At 41.3% G+C, this 16743-nt stretch overlaps 1 protein-coding gene across 3 annotated transcripts in view; it reads right to left on the bottom strand.

Annotated features, from left to right (window-relative positions):
• Positions 1-381: 381 nt before the first annotated feature.
• The window catches only part of HERC4 (HECT and RLD domain containing E3 ubiquitin protein ligase 4), a 47957-nt gene continuing 31595 nt past the window's right edge, over positions 382-16743 (bottom strand). For 2 of the 3 annotated variants that reach the window (XM_054982863.1, XM_054982864.1), the window contains 9 exons: positions 13212-13310; positions 8650-8817; positions 7716-7859; positions 5997-6163; positions 5484-5550; positions 5231-5313; positions 4424-4607; positions 3671-3773; positions 382-1685 (listed from right to left, as the gene is read on the bottom strand). In XM_054982863.1, the coding sequence (XP_054838838.1) occupies positions 1477-1685; positions 3671-3773; positions 4424-4607; positions 5231-5313; positions 5484-5550; positions 5997-6163; positions 7716-7859; positions 8650-8817; positions 13212-13310 (1224 nt within the window). In that variant the 3' untranslated portion in view covers positions 382-1476. Of the gene's footprint in view, positions 1686-3670; positions 3774-4423; positions 4608-5230; positions 5314-5483; positions 5551-5996; positions 6164-7715; positions 7860-8649; positions 8818-13211; positions 13311-16743 lie in introns of those variants that run through there. The other variant, XM_054982865.1, reaches the window with a different exon arrangement.

Here is a 16743-nt window from a genome sequence, read left to right as displayed (position 1 = left end):
AGTATAATAATTCTATTAAAGGAGGAATTTTAGTTTACCTTCTAGAAGATCGTAACCCTTGTTTAAGCGTTGCAAAATTTCTAGCAGAAGTTTATAAAGTTAAATCCAAGCATATAGCCGCACCTGATTGCTGAATGTTTATTAATTTTATTAACTGTTACTAATTGCTTGTTTATGCTTCTGCCTATCCCTGTCTCTGATTGTCCCTATCTCTGATGGTAAACTATTATTATTTCTAATGCCAATAAAGGTGGTTGATTGGTTGATACTTCCTTTGACTAATCTCTGTATCAAACAAGTTAACTGACACTGCTTGCACAATTCAAACTTAACATAACTGAAAGAAACATCTACATGCATAAATGTGTACATAATCCAGCATTTTCATTCAAGAATTTTTATTTTATGCTTGAGAATTGATTTCACTGCATTTATAAATCTAAAAAAAATAAATATTTGTTTCACAGCTGAAAGTCATATGCTATCAGTAACACGTAAACATTCAGAAACTTAAGCCGCAGTCTCTTGCCCCCATCAATCCATATGTTCAATTCATTGTGATCCACTCAAGAGAAGTCCTTTTTAAGTTTAAAAAGAGGGCCATTTAAAAACGATTTGAAAAAGTGAAAATTCAACCATAATGCCAAAACTGTCCAACATTTGAGAATGAGAACAAAGGATTAAATTCTGGCTTTGCTGAAGTTATGGGCAAAAAGGCAGAAGTTCTGCCAACAATTTAGAAGGTAGGTAATTCTAACTATACTGTTGCCAAACACTGAGTTTCAATATTAAATTATGGAACTCTTCATAATTTTTATGTATTGTTAGTTCATATATCCTTGGGACTTAATGACCACTGACATCATTTTGATCATCATTATCTTCAAATTTTCTTAACAGAATTCATGCTGGTTCCAACATGAAAAGGGCTGCCATACAAACTATTTCTAGTGTCATGATTTTCATCCTTAGATTTTCACATGAAACTAGAGACAGATCTTCTACTTCAGCCAAAATGTTGTCTTTTTTTCCCCCAGGAGCGAAGCCCCAAGCCAGTGACAGGTAATAGAAACTCCACAGCTGCGGGAGCTTAGTTACTTTATTACAAAAATTTTATTTACAAATTGAAAAGTAATCGAAATGTGACTTAGTCGCAGTGATTAAAAATTTATGCACATCTTTCACACAGACAGCAAGTCAGTTTGCAACATGTGAAAATTTAGTTAGTGAAACTCCAGCTTTTATTCAAAAGTTGCATTTTTATTGTTAAGATGGAAAATGTGGCTCCAGAAGTTCATTTCAAGACAGTACATTTGCAGAGGGATTTTGGGCTCCAATATGGAATCAGATAACAGGATAACAAATAACTTATACCACCACTGTCAGCCTTTTCGTTGAACTTGCTACTACAGCGCAGATACAGAAATTAAGTGTTCCCACATTATACAGAGCTAGTGAGTTCTCATCTTCAACAAGTTATACTAAATTGAAACCTTGATAGTGATCAATAGCCTGGATCAGCTTAGATTTGAGTAATGCTTTATCTGTGTATTTTGGAAGATCAAGAAGATTAAAACACGTGTGAGACACTGGAAGATACTCATCTCCACCTCCAGTTGGCTGGATAACAAGATTAAGACTCTTCATCCCAAGAATAGGAATACGGTCACTGCCTGTCAAAAATACTACCAAGAAAAAAAATGAGAGAAGTCAATCTACAAAGACCAACAGTTTATCACAGACTAGAACTATGCAATATCTGGTCCTTTTCTGTATTCCAAGTGTTAGGTTGCTTTATAGACTGAAGCAGCATAATACTAAAACAGCAAGCAGCTGACAGTATAAAGCAATTATTCACTGAGTTGGATCCAACCACCTTTTCAGATATTAAAAAAATGGAAGACCATAATCATGAAAAAGGCTATGCTTGAAACGAAAGCCAAAGGATGGGGGCTGCAGTAAGGAAAGTAACTGAGTGAGATTGTGTGAGAAAGCTGGCTGGATCTAATCCATTTTGTGTATTTATACACAAACTCACAAGACAAATTAAGATTTTATTATCAATGAATTGTTTTGCATTTATCACAACTCAGTAAAGAAGGTGGCTTTGAGGCTGTTTAATGAAATGAAGAGTCTCTCTTTTAGCTAAATATAGATAATCCACTCTTTGAAAACAGCACATTAATCAGGAAATAGATACATAAATGGTTTAAACTGAATGTAAATATCCAGTCTCAACTTTCCTTAGTCAATTTAATCAATGCAGCTGAAGGAGTGCTTAACACTGGTGTGATACAGGTATTAACAGAAACTGCTACAAGGAACCCCTTCCACCATGTATCTTTACACCAGCTAAGGTGTTCCATGCACGCAAAATTCAAACTTTGCCATACTATGGAGCATGTGAATGTAGCCGTGACCAGTCTCTCAGCCACACCCAAATCCTGCCTGGTATTAGCTAGAATGATTCCTCTTGCACCCCACCATTGGCACATACTTTATCTGAGAGTTAAATACAATATAATTTTGTTACAAAGGTCAAAACTATTTTCTAAATATTTTGATAAACAGCTATAGATGATACTCGTAAGAACAATTTTTTTTTAAAAAACACCATTTCATGTACCAGTGAGGTCTTTTCAGCACAGGGTTTTTAATCAGTTCTAGCCCCGGAGTTCTGCACACATAGTCAAAATATCCTGATTCTCCAGGCTGTTTCTGACGTTTTTGCATTCTGGTCGGGAAAAGGCTGCGTTTGCAGCAGAACTGATCTCTCCCTGACTTTTCTCCCTGCACTCATACCCCAATGTTTCTTTTTGAAATGCAGGCTATGTGAGGCCTGTCCCTGTCCCTGCCTTTCACTCTCCCCTTTATCCCCCTGTACCTTGATTGGTTGAACAGCAACCAATCCATTTTTTTCCTGATTTTTTAAAAAAATTAAACAGCAAGGTTTCAGCATTTGTACCTAAAAACAACAATAAAAAAAACACTGCAACTGACAGGGAGGGGAAAAAAAGGCTGCAATATGTCTAACACAAAAACTCTGCACACAGTCCTGAATCCCCCTTGATATTTTAAAGCTCCCCCTCTGTGCTTCCTGTACTTTTTAGTCCGTTCTTTTTTGGCTTTTTTCCCCCTAAACTTAAACAGCAACGTTTCAGAGTTGGTGCCTTAATCCTCCTCCCCCAAACCCTTGCAAGTTTCTTCAGCTGATCAACTGATGGAACTGATGTATTCTCCAGGAAGTCCACAGCAGAAACCAGGCATTTTTCTAGTGCAGAAAAAATAAACAGACCCCAGTTCAGTTCGGCCCTGCCCCCGAGTGTGATCCAATCCTCGCAGACCAAATATCCAGAAACCCCGATGCAAGTGTGCATATGGAAAATACCTGACAACTCTCCCTTAATTAAAGAAAACTACTTTGGATACATTAATAAAGTTATTTGGCTAAAAATAACATGAACCTAGCCAGTTTTACCTCTAGGCTAATTTAAGTTACAGTCTAATGCTTTCAGTGAGGGGTTTTGTTTGTGGTCCTTTCCTTACCATTCTGTATTCCTTTCCTCCATATCTTCTCAAATACTTCCCATACCACTAAGGAAGGAACAAAGAACTACAGATGCAGACCTAATATGATTTCTTATTCTTATGAAAAGAGTTTCACACTTACACAAGAACTGTTTCTTCTTTTCCAATGGTAATTCATGGAAAACTTCCCAGAAAATTTTAATTGTTGGATGATCTGCCCAATATTCACCTTTGTATTCTGTGTTCTACAAAGGACAACCATAATCATACAGTCATTCTCACCTATTTACCAATACAGTGAATCTGGAAGTGCTGCATTCTCAACATTCCTATATAATGAAATTGTTTAAATAACAGAGAAGGGGCCTTTTCTAAGCCTGTGACCCAGGATCTCGGGGATTTCTGCTCTGAGTTCTCCTTATCTGCAGTGAAGTTAATTTGTTCATTTCCCAAACAACAATAAACAGCAATAAACAAAAACAGCAAGGTAGGCAGGTTCGAGTGAAATGTGTCCCATTTATCTTTGTTTTTAAAATTTATAAACTAAATCATTTTTAATTGATATACAAAGGTTCATCACACCAAAATTGGTATTATAGTGAAATCGAGTACAGTGGTGAGTTCACAGGCATTTAGGAGAACCTCCAATTACTCTTCTTTCTTTTGGCAAGGCGAATGCCCTTTTAAAAGAAGAATGTATACAGCCACCTACTTTCAAAGTGGAAGGACATAGGGAGGACAGGGCATGTGACATGCATTATTTATCAATGCATTACAGTGTAATCCTATAACTGTTTACTCAGAGCAGGTTCCACTATGTCAAATGGGGCTTACTTCCAAGCAAGTATGGATTGGGTTGCTACCTCAGTCGTTAGCTCTTGTAATAGTCACCTACCTTTTCCAGTTCTTTCCAGTCGTAATTTGTGTTTCCAATCACCATTGCTTGCAACTCATTGGGCTGGAAGAGCTGAAGAACTTTACCTCCACACACTTTGTGAAAGCCTGCATGGAATGCATCATAGAGAGAAGCCACGGATTTATTGAAGATGTAGTCCACATAGGCATCCACAAATTCTTGCCTAAAAATTAAATGAAAAGAGAAGCCACCACATTTTCAATAGATGACAATGTTCAAATCATAATCTCTCTAAAATAAACAATAGCCAATGTAAATGTTGGAATGATCATTTTTTGAGAAAATCTCTAGTTAAGAACCATTAGAATCATCCAGATAGCACTTGGCCAAGAACAGCAATAATTTTTCTTTGCTTGTAATGGAGTTTTAAAAAGGGAATGGTTCTACTAGAGAATTTCTTGTGGTTGTAATAATAAACATCAGAGTCTGGTCTCCAGCAAGTGAACTTGAAACTCTCTAGGAACTCTTCCAGCTAAAGGGTCATGGTACAGTAGCATTTCCTCCAGAATAGGGGGAAAGGTAAACTTCACTGTTTAAAACTTTGTGTCTGTTGACTACCTTAACAAAAAAGTAACAACTAAGTACCAAGTAAGACAAGTACTAAATAAGACAACTTTGCAATGAGAAATGTACATTAGAAGTGCAAAATTTAAACCCCACTTCAATCCAAACACCTTTCAAATTCAGGTTTGAACTGTAACCCTGTCTGAAGGGAAACAGCCTTCCTCCCTGACAAAATTTAACCAACATTAGTTTATTCTGTCCACACGGATTGCTAAAACTCACCTGTTCTGTTTGACAACCGAAGTATTTGCGCCATTCGGAATTAGCTCTTTGACTTCAGTTGCACCAAAGTTTTCAACAGTGATCTGTTTAAAATATGAGAGCATACTTTACTTTTTGCTACGTAACATAATCCATAATTTAATATAGCACACCACACAAAATCTACATTTATAATTTTAACAGGAAAAAGACCAACCATATTACTTAACACATTTGCACATAAATAGGTGCCAATGGATGACCTAAAGCTTACTGTGAAGTTGAGGCAGAAAGTATCCTCAATATCATCTTCTGGATAATCCAGCAACTGCTGCATACTCCTGCAAAGCAAGCAACACAGCTTCTACTGAGAAACTTACAGAATTGAAATGGCTTGGTATCTTGGTATAGCAATCTTGTTTAGATTTTTAAACAGCTTCTGAGAAGAGCCCATCTATTCAGGTTCCATTGATTCTTCAGATGTACCTGTACTGACATTTGTACAAATGCCCCATGAAATACTGCTCCTGGGCTACAGAGAACTTCCTCCAGAACATCATGAGAGGGGACTCAGGTCTGCCATGTGTGAAGCAGGGTAGGGGGAAATTGGCAAAAAAAAATCTCCCTTACTTCCATCAGCAGAAATATTCCACTGGATCCAGCCCATAAACTAAGCTGATTTTTACATTATCATCTTCTTAGATCAGTTTTTTTGGCAACAACCAAAGTAGCTACATATAATGGCCATAGAGATGAATTATTATATTTCCAACTGTAATGTGCTCACCTGCCAACATCAGGCATAAGCTCTTTGAGATCTTCAAGAGAAGGTTTTTTGTTCAGGAGCTTCTTGTACAAAGCCAGGGGAAAATGAAGGTCTACAATAGTAAAATTATATATTGCTAGCCCACATACAACACCAATCAGATGGAACAAGTCACTGTCTTCAAAGGTCTGTGAATATGAAAAAATTGAAATTAAACTAAAATAATTTAAAACTACAAAGGGCTATGAAGCCATGCATATTGCTTAATTCACAGAATATAAACCACATTTATATTCAACTTATTAGAGCTAAATCACCAGGTTTTTATAGCTTAATACTAGCTTCATCTTTTTTATTGTGTGAATCTCTTGATTTTGAATTGTGTTTATATGCACTTGTTTATATTGGGCCCAGCCTAAGTCCAACAAGCCATTGTGCTTTATGGACTATTTTATTAAGAACAAACCTGTTTAACACACCAAAAAGAATTATTCATGCAGTTGTATATTAGTTGAAAGACTGGAAAATATGAAAATTGCCATACTAATTTTTCAGGTCATATAGAACATGGTGTGTAGCTGCTTGCAGTTCTCTCTAATGAGATACCTAAGAAGGCAGATAATCAATACACACTGTGCGGGTGTGGCGGGGGGGGGGAATGTGTGAAAGTCACGCACTGCCTCCTTTCCAGGTCCAACCTTTGGAGCAAAGAAAAGAGAAATGAGGCAGTGTATTTTTGATGCTATGCTCCCCAAACCAGGTAGTTTCAGAAGATAGCCAACAGTATCCAAGAATCTCCATGTAAAAGAACAATGCAGGCAGGGGCAGCGCCAGGGATTTTGGCGCCCGAGGCTGGGGGCAGCGTCAGGTCCATTGCTGCCCGTGCGCAAGTGCGCGCACATGGACTGCATGATGATGTCACTGTGTGTGATGTCATCACGCAGCAAGCCAGCCCCATTGGTGCAGTGGGCGGCTGGGACGGCGCAGAGAGGCTGCCCGCGCTCCCCGTTGGGCGCAGTGGGTGGCTGGAGACGTGCACATGCACCCTCCCAGCCCTCCTGCTCCATTGTTCCACACGCCACCCCGGACGCCTGCCGTGCCTGGCCTGTGGCTGCTGCCAGCCAGGGGTGTGTGGTGGCAGTGGCGGCAGTGCGGGGCAGGACGGCTGGCAGGCTGCAGCAGCTGCGGCCCAGGCTCAGCAGGCGGCTGGGGCAGCACGTGGGCGGCTTCCCATCCCTCCTGCTCAGCCACCAGCTCCGTGGCGCGCACCCCTGCATCTGGTGCCCTGTCCGGCACCCCCTTCAGCACCTCAGTGCTCGAAGCGGGGCCAGACCTGCCTCAATGGGCATGCCATCCCTGAATGCAGAAATCTCAAACCACATTTATTAAGCACAAAGGCTCCTAACAACATCCACAGAAGATGGCTACGTAAACAACACCAAGCCCCAAGTCTTGCTTAAAACAGGTCAACATGATCAAGCATTGCTACAGGCACCCACATGTCCACAGATTACCAAGGAAAAGAAACAGAGCAAGAGCACTGGGGGGGGGGGGGGGAGCACTGTGAACAGCTGACACAGCAAATGTCGGAGCACTGCCACAGACCACAGGATGCATTCTGCTACAATGTTAATACCATAGTAGCTCCCTCTTAGTCACTCAAAGGGCTATGAATGCAGTGAAGCAAAAGTTAATTATTCATTGTCACAATTTTTTTTTAAAAAAACTTCAATTATATACCTTATCGGAGAACCAGATGAGCCTGGATTCTTCGTAATACCTAAACATTCCATATTTGGGATCTAAAAGTTCTCTCATGATAAGTAAGAAAAATTCTTTACGGACTCCTCCTGCATCAACAGCTTCTTCCCCTACAAAAATAACCTAACATTGGCAATGAAATTAGCACAGTATTTATTTAAAGTCATACAAATGTGTTACTTGAATACCAAAATTTAGAAACTAACTTAAAGTTGTATTGTCGAAGGCTTTCACGGCCGGAGAACGATGGTTGTTGTGGGTTTTCCAGGCTGTATTGCCGTGGTCTTGGCATTGTAGTTCCTGACGTTTCGCCAGCAGCTGTGGCTGGCATCTTCAAAGGTGTAGCACCAAAAGACTTTTGGTGCTACACCTCTGAAGATGCCAGCCACAGCTGCTGGCGAAACGTCAGGAACTACAATGCCAAGACCACGGCAATACAGCCCGGAAAACCCACAACAACCATCTAACTTAAAGTTACTTCACACATTAAAATTTCAAGCTGTATTTGAAAAATGTTTTACATCTGTACATAAAAACGTAATGTATAAACGTGACCAACACATACCATCAAACATGTTATACAAGTACACTCCCCATCAAGCTGTATTGGCCTCAGCTCCCTGATGAAATCACTTGCTACACTTAAACGCACAAAACAATGCTGTGATAGTTTTTATTTTTCAAAATGAAAAGCAGCCTCAAAGGCCGCAATTTGGAGTGGAAAGGGAATGCTTAACCCTTTCTCCACAAGCTGGTTTTCTGCTCAAAAACCACCTCCCCAGCTACTTTTCCGACTGCAGGGTTCCAAATTAGGGTTTATAAAAGTAAATGGGGCGCGAGGAGGAGAACAGCTGAAGTCACATAAAATAACACAAAGGTAAAACATGCATACATAAATAAATAAAAGATGTACCTTAAGAGGCTTCTTGTAATCTATATTTTTTGTTTTCCTTAAGACTTCCATGGCATCCCCCACAATATTTTCTCTGCGCACTACTAAAATCAGACAGGGATTGACAGATCCAAGTACTGGGACAAAAAGAGATGAGAAATTCTGTCTGTGAGCCTGCTCAACAGCCACCTGGGAAAAACCAAGTAAAAGCCTTAAAGGTAGCAGCAGTAGTAATGAACACTGGATACAAGACATGCTCAGTGTTCAAAGAATCTAGAGTTTTCCAAATTAATAAATGCAGATATTCTCAAAGCCTTTGGTACCCAGGGTTCTGTATTCAAATTGGTGAACTGCTTCACCAAAATATAGAACATTTTTTTCCTATCTGTTTCAAGGCTGCCTAAATTAATACTGTATATCTGTGTTCAGCTCTCACTTTTGCTCAGGCAACAAGGGCTCAGACATGAAACCATTTCTTCTAGTCAACAGTGATGCTTCAGGGAAGCCCCCCCCCCCACAGCTGTTGTACAGCTTGTAGTAGGGAATCCCAGTGCGTGTCCCTCCATTAGAATGTTGTTACTGCCCACACATTAGAAGGGAGGGGGGATTGAGGCCTACAGAGGGCCTCCCTGCCTTCCCTCTAAGGAACATAGTGTAAGAGAAGCATCCTCCATAGAAGCTAAAACTTTTCAAGGCTGCTTCAGCCCCCTCTGTGGTAATGGGCAAGCCCATTAAAAATGTTTAGCAATAACAACCCTGAATAATTCTGATCAAAGCAATACCAAGGCAATACTTTTGAACCAAGAGCTTTACAAATAAGCTCATGAAAGTTACTGCCCCACTAAAATGTCTAACCCTACAGATATCTCTATTATACACAGGATGAGGCTGGATACCATGATCCATCAGTCGAAAGTGCTGACAGTTATGAATTCTTCCTGCATTCACTTCCTCCCAGCACTCTCTTCCAACCCCTAGGAGTTGATTCCCAGAATCGGTGCAGACAAATAAATTCATGGGTCAGTGAGCTGCACTGAAGACCGAAGGCAAACTTGCCCTCCTGCCTCTTCTGTAAAAGTGGTGCTGGGAGAAGCAATTGCACCCCCTTCTCAATGCAGCCCCTGGCCTGGGTGGCTATCAGTCCTGTGAGTCCTGAGATCCCAAGAATCAACTTGCCTGGGGTGAGAAGGAACAGCTGGGGGGAGTTAAATGCAGGAAATGGAACTTTGGACTTAATGTGAAGGTTCCTTCTATTTGCAGTGGAAGAGGAAATCTTAACATTTGGGTACTTCTTCTCCCATAATCCCTAGAGGTAGGATATTAGGCCATTTTCATGAGGACAAGAAGTGCCCTCTTCTTCAATTCAGAGGCTTTCACAACTTTTCATAGAAAATCTATGTGCCATTCTTTGTTCTCATCAACAGGACATAACCTGAAGAGCAAAACAACCAAAGGGGCGAGGCCAAAAGACCTACCTCTTTTCAGTGCCAAAAACATTTAACAATAATAGTAATAGCAACAAGTAAAGAAAATTGGAACAAGAGGGCTATAATCTCACAAAAGCAACCAAAGTCCCTGAGTCAAGGGTGGGTCCAGGATGTCCTCCTCTACCTCAAACGTAAGTCCAAAGTCCCTTTCTCACTTGAGGACAGGAGGTCACCTTGATGTTTGGGATGTTACAAATCTTCCCATCCATGATGGGTGGGCAGCCCTCTGTCGTGGTTCTTCTTACAGCATGTGCTGAAGGACTCACCACTCGAAGGCCACATCAGTCACTACAAATGAGTCCATTTTGTAATGGCATATAAAGACAGAAGTAGCTGCCCAACTGGTTGTTCTACAGATCTCCAGAACTGATGCACTGGAGTGAAAAGCAGCCATGGTGGCTGCATTCCTGGTTGAGTGGGCTGTAATTCATTCTATTGGTTTAAGTAGGCCAAGAAGATGCACTTTTTCAACCATCTACTGAGAGATGCTTTAAGACATCTCCCTTCCTGTAGCTAGTAGATAGTATGCTACAAACAGAGCATCTAATCTCCTAACAGAAGCTGTTTACTGGACATACAAGGCATTCTAGTTCTTCTGTCCTTGGGATGCGCCAGACTGGGATGGAAGGTGAAGCTCCTGGGGCCTGTAGAACACAAATTTCACCCCTGAACTGAATGAAGGGTCTAGTCAGAAAACAACCACCTACTTTTGGAAAATGCAGAAGCCTTTAGCAATAAGGATAGAGTTGCTGGCCTTAAGAAGCAGCACCTTAAGTGTGAGGAACGTAAGAGATACCTCTCTCGGAGGCTCAAACAGAGGTTTGTGCATGCTTAGAGAGTCATGTGAAAACTACAGGAGCAAAAATAGTGAACCACTGGTGGGCAGGAAAGCGCTGCTCCTCTGAGGAAATGCTTGATGGCCAGGTGGTATGAGAGAGGAGTGCATTCGCTCTAAGTCCCTGGTTGAATCTAGCTTGTAAGAAAGAAAGGATGATGGGGACATCCACTTCAACCAGAAATTGTGCCCCCTTCTCTTGTGCTCCCTTTGACACCATCTGATGAAGGCCTTCCAAATGCAGCTATAAATCCTTTCCATTGGTAGTCATCTGCTTGCAAGCACAGTCTTCACTATTTGCTCAGAGAACCCTATCTCTAGAACCCCTTCAACTCAATCTCCACGCAGTCAGGTGCGGTCATGTTGGGTCCAGGGACAGGATGTCTGGAAGGGCTGGAAGTATCCAGTGGGGATGGACCAATAGTGTGATCACGTCTGAGAACTAGGGTTTCCTATGCCAATAAGAAAGCCAATACAGAGCCAGGAAGAGATCAACAAGATCAGAGAGAAGACATATAGCAGGCTGACCCAAAGAGCAGTGCATCAATCTTTTCCGCTTTTGGACAGTCGTGACAGGAAAAGAGGTGGGTGGTCTTCATGCTATTGGAGAGGCAACGCTAACCGAACCCATGAGTTACTTGATAGAACAGGACCTGGGTCAGAGACCACTCCCCTCAGTCCAGACAAGTCCAACTGAGCCAATTGGCCTGGGCATTGGAGACACCTTTGATGTACTCTGCTCAGAGCGATGTTAGGTGCTTCTCTGATCATTTCATGATAGAGGCCACTTCCTGTTGGAAGTTTCTGGGATAGCGTACTTCTCTGGCTATTGACATGAACCTTTGCCGTGGTGTTGTCTATTTGAACACAAGCATGAAGGTGCTGAGATGTTTTCAGGAAAAATTTTAGCACCAAGAAGATTGCCCTGCATTCCAGAAAACTGATGCTCATGGCCTGTTCTGAGACCAAACAAGTTTCTTGGAGCCAACCTAGACAGTAATGGGCTCTTCAGCCAGGAGACCTGCATCTGTGGTGATCAGTAAATCCGTCACTGGATGGGTCTCTTTGCTTTCAAGGAGATGTGAAGAGACATTCCACTGACAAAGGGAATTCCACAACTGCGATCAACCCTAAGGCTTAAGTGGAGCTTCAGGGCAATTGACTGCTGGTGAGGAAACAAGAACTGCTGAAAGTCCCTGCATTGCACTTTGGCCCATGGGACTGTGGCAACAGCTGCAATCATGAAGTCCAGAAACTGGGTCAGAAACATTAGGTCCACTGACCTCAAAGCAATGATCATATTTGCCACACTCTTTAACTCTGCCATTTTCTTCAGTAGGAGAAAGAGCTTCATGTGGACTGAATCCACGATCACTTCTAAGTAAATCAACATCTGCAACAGGGTCAAGCGGCTCTTCTCGAGGTTGATGCGATGACACATACTGAATAATGTACTACATGTCTTGGAATGCCTTCTGAAAAAGCCCTGAGTACATTGTCCTAGTAAGCATGCACCCCTGGGATCTGAGGTCTGTGACAAGGGAAACCATCACCTTCATGAACACCCTTGAGACCGATGCTACACAAAACAGCAGGGTTCATCCCCAAGTGAAACAGACATGCTTCTTGCGTGAAGGAAAAATGGGATACACAGGTAGGCCTTCTTAAGGTCTGTGGATGTCATGAAGTCCCCCGCTACAATCACCCCGGCAATTGACTTTAGTGTATCCATCTTGAATTTCTTATATATAAGGTTGCTGAGCAATTTTAGGTCCATAATGGTCCTCCAGTCCCCATTAAATAATCTCAGATGATTTCATTTGTTTACTGTCTCGTTTTCTTTTCTAAGCCTGCTTCGAACCTCCACTACTTTTAATTTTAGTTCCAAACCAGTGGGCACACATTGTTCATTATTCTCCATTTGATTCTAGACCCAAGTTCTGTTCACCCAGATACAGAAGTCTGCACATGTTGCTACGAGCACATTTAGTAACAAGTTACTGTGCACCATGGTTCCTTGATAGCCTAAAGAAACTCTTATACTGAGACTATGTAGATTTCTTTCCCCTGGAGAAAAACTGCCATATATGAAACATTGTTCGTATTTTTAAAAAGGATGCATCAAGTTGGCAGACACAGAAGAAACTCACTTTAGAAGGATGAACATACAATAAATTTTATCAACCAAGGAATGGCTAAATCACAAAGCATTTTATATTTCATAAAACCCTTTAAAATATTGAAACAAAGCACTATTTTACCTGCATCTGGTAGTATGCATCTGTTTGCAAGAGGGTTGTCTTAGCCTGTGCATCGAACACAAAAGGATAAGTACAAATTGTAACTGGCATTTCTGTTAGCTGGAAAGAACAGGAAAAAAAATAGTGAGAACCGTATTTGCAAAAAGTCACCTTAAAACTGGGATTCTATTCCTTCTCTCTGCTTTGCTGATTAAATAAAGACTGCCCAGCACAAGAATCTATAGTTTAAACAAGCACATCTTAACAGATCTAATTTTGTAATCTTTATTTGTCAAGTAGATGTATTATAACAGTTTGTGATCCAGTCTCCAAAAGTGTTTAGATGTTGTTTTTAAAAGCATTGTGTGGCCTATCCATGCATTCTTTATGTAACTTGATCTGCTTACTTGGTATACCAGTACTGGATATATCTTTCAAGATGATACAGTGTCATGTTTGCTCCAAGGCTTTAGAGAGAAGGCAAAAATGTAGCATTTAATTTCAGAACTTTTGCTGTGAAAATCAGGTAACCCCTTACCTCATTTAATCCATGGCTGATGTCCTACCATAGCAGTGCAGAAAAGGCAGCAGTAATCAAGAGGGAAAAGCATAGTTAATTCCTGCATGTACATTCCTCTCCCGCTACCCTCAAAAAGTATTTTCCTGAACTTTTATTTTTAATATGCACAAGCCAGCTCCTGGACCCCTTCTGTGGACAGCGGAGCCCTAAGACCACTGCACATTAAGTGGATCCTGGGAACGGCATATGCCACAAGAACATCCAAATCCAGACCCAAAACTAACACACATGCATGGAGTCACTATTCTCCTGCAAAAGAACTTCAAATTGTGAATCCAGTATGAAACTGCTGAATTATAATTCATTAAGAGACTTGATGCTATCTTCTTCTAGGTACTAAACAAGTACTTGAGATTTCTTACTTACTAAAGCTGTTAAGTATCTTCACAAGCCTGGGATTCCCAACCCAATACAGAAGTTAACAGTCTCTTTCTAGATTCAATTGAAGTTTGTAAAATCATATTTCACCTTGTACTACCTGCACTTTGTGTCCCTTGACTATTCCCCCCCCCACACACACACACTCCTTTATAAAAGGCCTGCTTCCTGAGGAGCCACTGCATTGTGTCTGGTAATAAGAGCTCCAGTCCACATAAGTTTATGTTCAAAATCTGGTCCGTTTTCAAGGTGTTTGCTATACTGCAAGCCATTACAAAAATACCTCCAGCTCCTACTGAGCAGGGAAAGAGACACTTCTTATCTAAAAATAAAAGCAATACCCTCAGAGAAAGGTTTCAAATAATTGCAGGAGAAGGATTTTTCTGTGAGTGCCACTGATATTATTATTTATTATTATTTATTACATTTCTAACCCGCGCTTCCCACAAGCGGCCTCAGAGCGAGGGACAGCAGTTATAAAAATATAATACAAATATTAAAAACAATTCATAAAACAACAGTTCATCATAAAATCAACAAACAGATAATAACTGTCCCAAGATGGGGTCAATTCCAGATTCCTGCCCATCAGCATACAGGGGGAGGGAAGCGGACAGATAATGTACTGCAACCCATACATGGGTCAGCTAACAAATGGCACTACATAGCCCCGTGCTGTACCCATATGTTGGGCAGCCAGCCGGTGGACACTGTATAGCCCCACACTTGGTGGGAGGCTGGTGGGAGGCTCAGTGAGGATCTCATGCTGGCCTCAACCATACGCCTGATGGAACATCTTCGTCTTACAGGCCCGCCAAAATGATAGAAGATCCTGACGGGCCCAGGTGTCCTCAGACAGAGAGTTCCACCAGGTTGGGGCCAGAACCGAAAAGGCCCTGGCCCTGGTTGAGGCCAACCAATCCTCCCTGGAGCCAGGGACCACCTGCAGATGTTTTCCAGCTGATCGGAGCGTTCTCCGGGGCACATACAGGGAGAGGGAACTGAATGAGTGTCTGTCAGAGGGAAAAAGGATTGCACGTTTCTTCCTGCAATGGTGTATCTGTGTAACTCATGAGTTAGGGCCAAATTAGACATTGTTTTTTAAAAAGTTGTAGGGAATGTCTTTTTTTAAATAGTTTATTTATTTCAAATAATAAGCTCAAACATAGACACATGAAACATGAACTACATCATATAATTGTCTAATTCATATCTCTACAATCATCCACTACTTCTGTCATGAATAATCATCTAGGTCATATATGAACCTAAACACATCTAAATCCTATAAAAGAAAATATAATGAATAAACATCTATCATTTAAATCATATTCTCATCAATTAAATCATATATCCATATAAAACTTGCTTATATATATTCTTAATTTTTCATTTTTATTTAAATATCTTCTCATTTAAATATCTTCTCATATTTAATAATAATTGTTCTTAATTATTCTTAGTTTTCACTTTCCATTTTTCTTGGAATTCTGTAATTGGCTTATGATGTATGTAAGATGTTAATTTTGCCAGTGATGTACATTCATATAGCTTATTCTCCCATTCCATCAAATCTGAACATATTCTACTCTTGCCACAGTCACCAGATATTTGAAGAGTTCACTATGTAATTTTGTAATTTTACTCGGTAAAATATTTAACAACATATTTTTGGGGTTCATCCCAAACTTAAACTTTAATATCTTTTGCATTCCCTCATGTATTTATATCCAATATTTCCTTGCTTTCATTACACGTGAAAGAATGTTGCATCCATGTTTTGGCATTTCCAGCACTTTCCATTATAGTCCTTGTTAGCTTTTGCAATGTCCTTAGGCATAGGGGTGTGTGCTTCGGGTTTCCAATTCGGAAAAAATGCCCGAATTGGACCCAAGCCGTAAAGATTTGGGTTTCTCAATTTAGAAACCCCAAATCAAAGTTTCCCGAAGTGATTTGGATCGCTCCAGGAAGTTTCAGGGCCTTTTAAAAATGCTCCCTCCCACCACCCCACTTACCTGGGCCTTCCCAGTGGCAATGGAAGATGTGGCATGGGCAGCGGAGGCACCGGCTGCAGCCTTCCTTGCCACCCAGCTGGCCACTGCAGAGGCAGCAGAGGTACTAGCTGTGGCTTTCCCCGCCACCCAGTTGGCTGTGGTGGTGGCGGAAGTGCAGGCTCTGGCTTTCTGTCACCCAGCTGGCCACAGCACCAGTGGAGGCAGCGGCTCCAGGCCTTCCACCTCCGAGCTGGCCACTGCACTACGAAGGCAGCAGCAGTGCACTCTCCCACTGCCCGACTGGTCATCCCGGACTCCCAGCTGCCTCCCTGCCTGGAAAGTTGGGTGAGGGGAACTAAGTTGGGGTGGGGGTGGGTGGGTGTCTTAGGCAAAGCTTCCCCCCTCACTTCGGTATGCTCCAAATCTTTACGAATCATACCGAAGCAGTTTAAATACCGAATCCTTACGAGTTACACCGAAGCAATTTTGGGTAATTACGGAGCATTTTCCCACTTCGGGTAAACCCAAACCGGGAAACCCAATTTTTGGAGAGGCACACACCCCTTCTTAGGAGTAATATACCATCAGAAAAATATTTTAT

This window comes from Eublepharis macularius, chromosome 6, assembly GCF_028583425.1.
Source record: "Eublepharis macularius isolate TG4126 chromosome 6, MPM_Emac_v1.0, whole genome shotgun sequence".
Lineage (NCBI taxonomy): Eukaryota > Metazoa > Chordata > Lepidosauria > Squamata > Eublepharidae > Eublepharis > Eublepharis macularius.
Note: the sequence above shows the minus strand (reverse complement) of the source record. Positions and strands in the feature narration are given on the sequence as shown.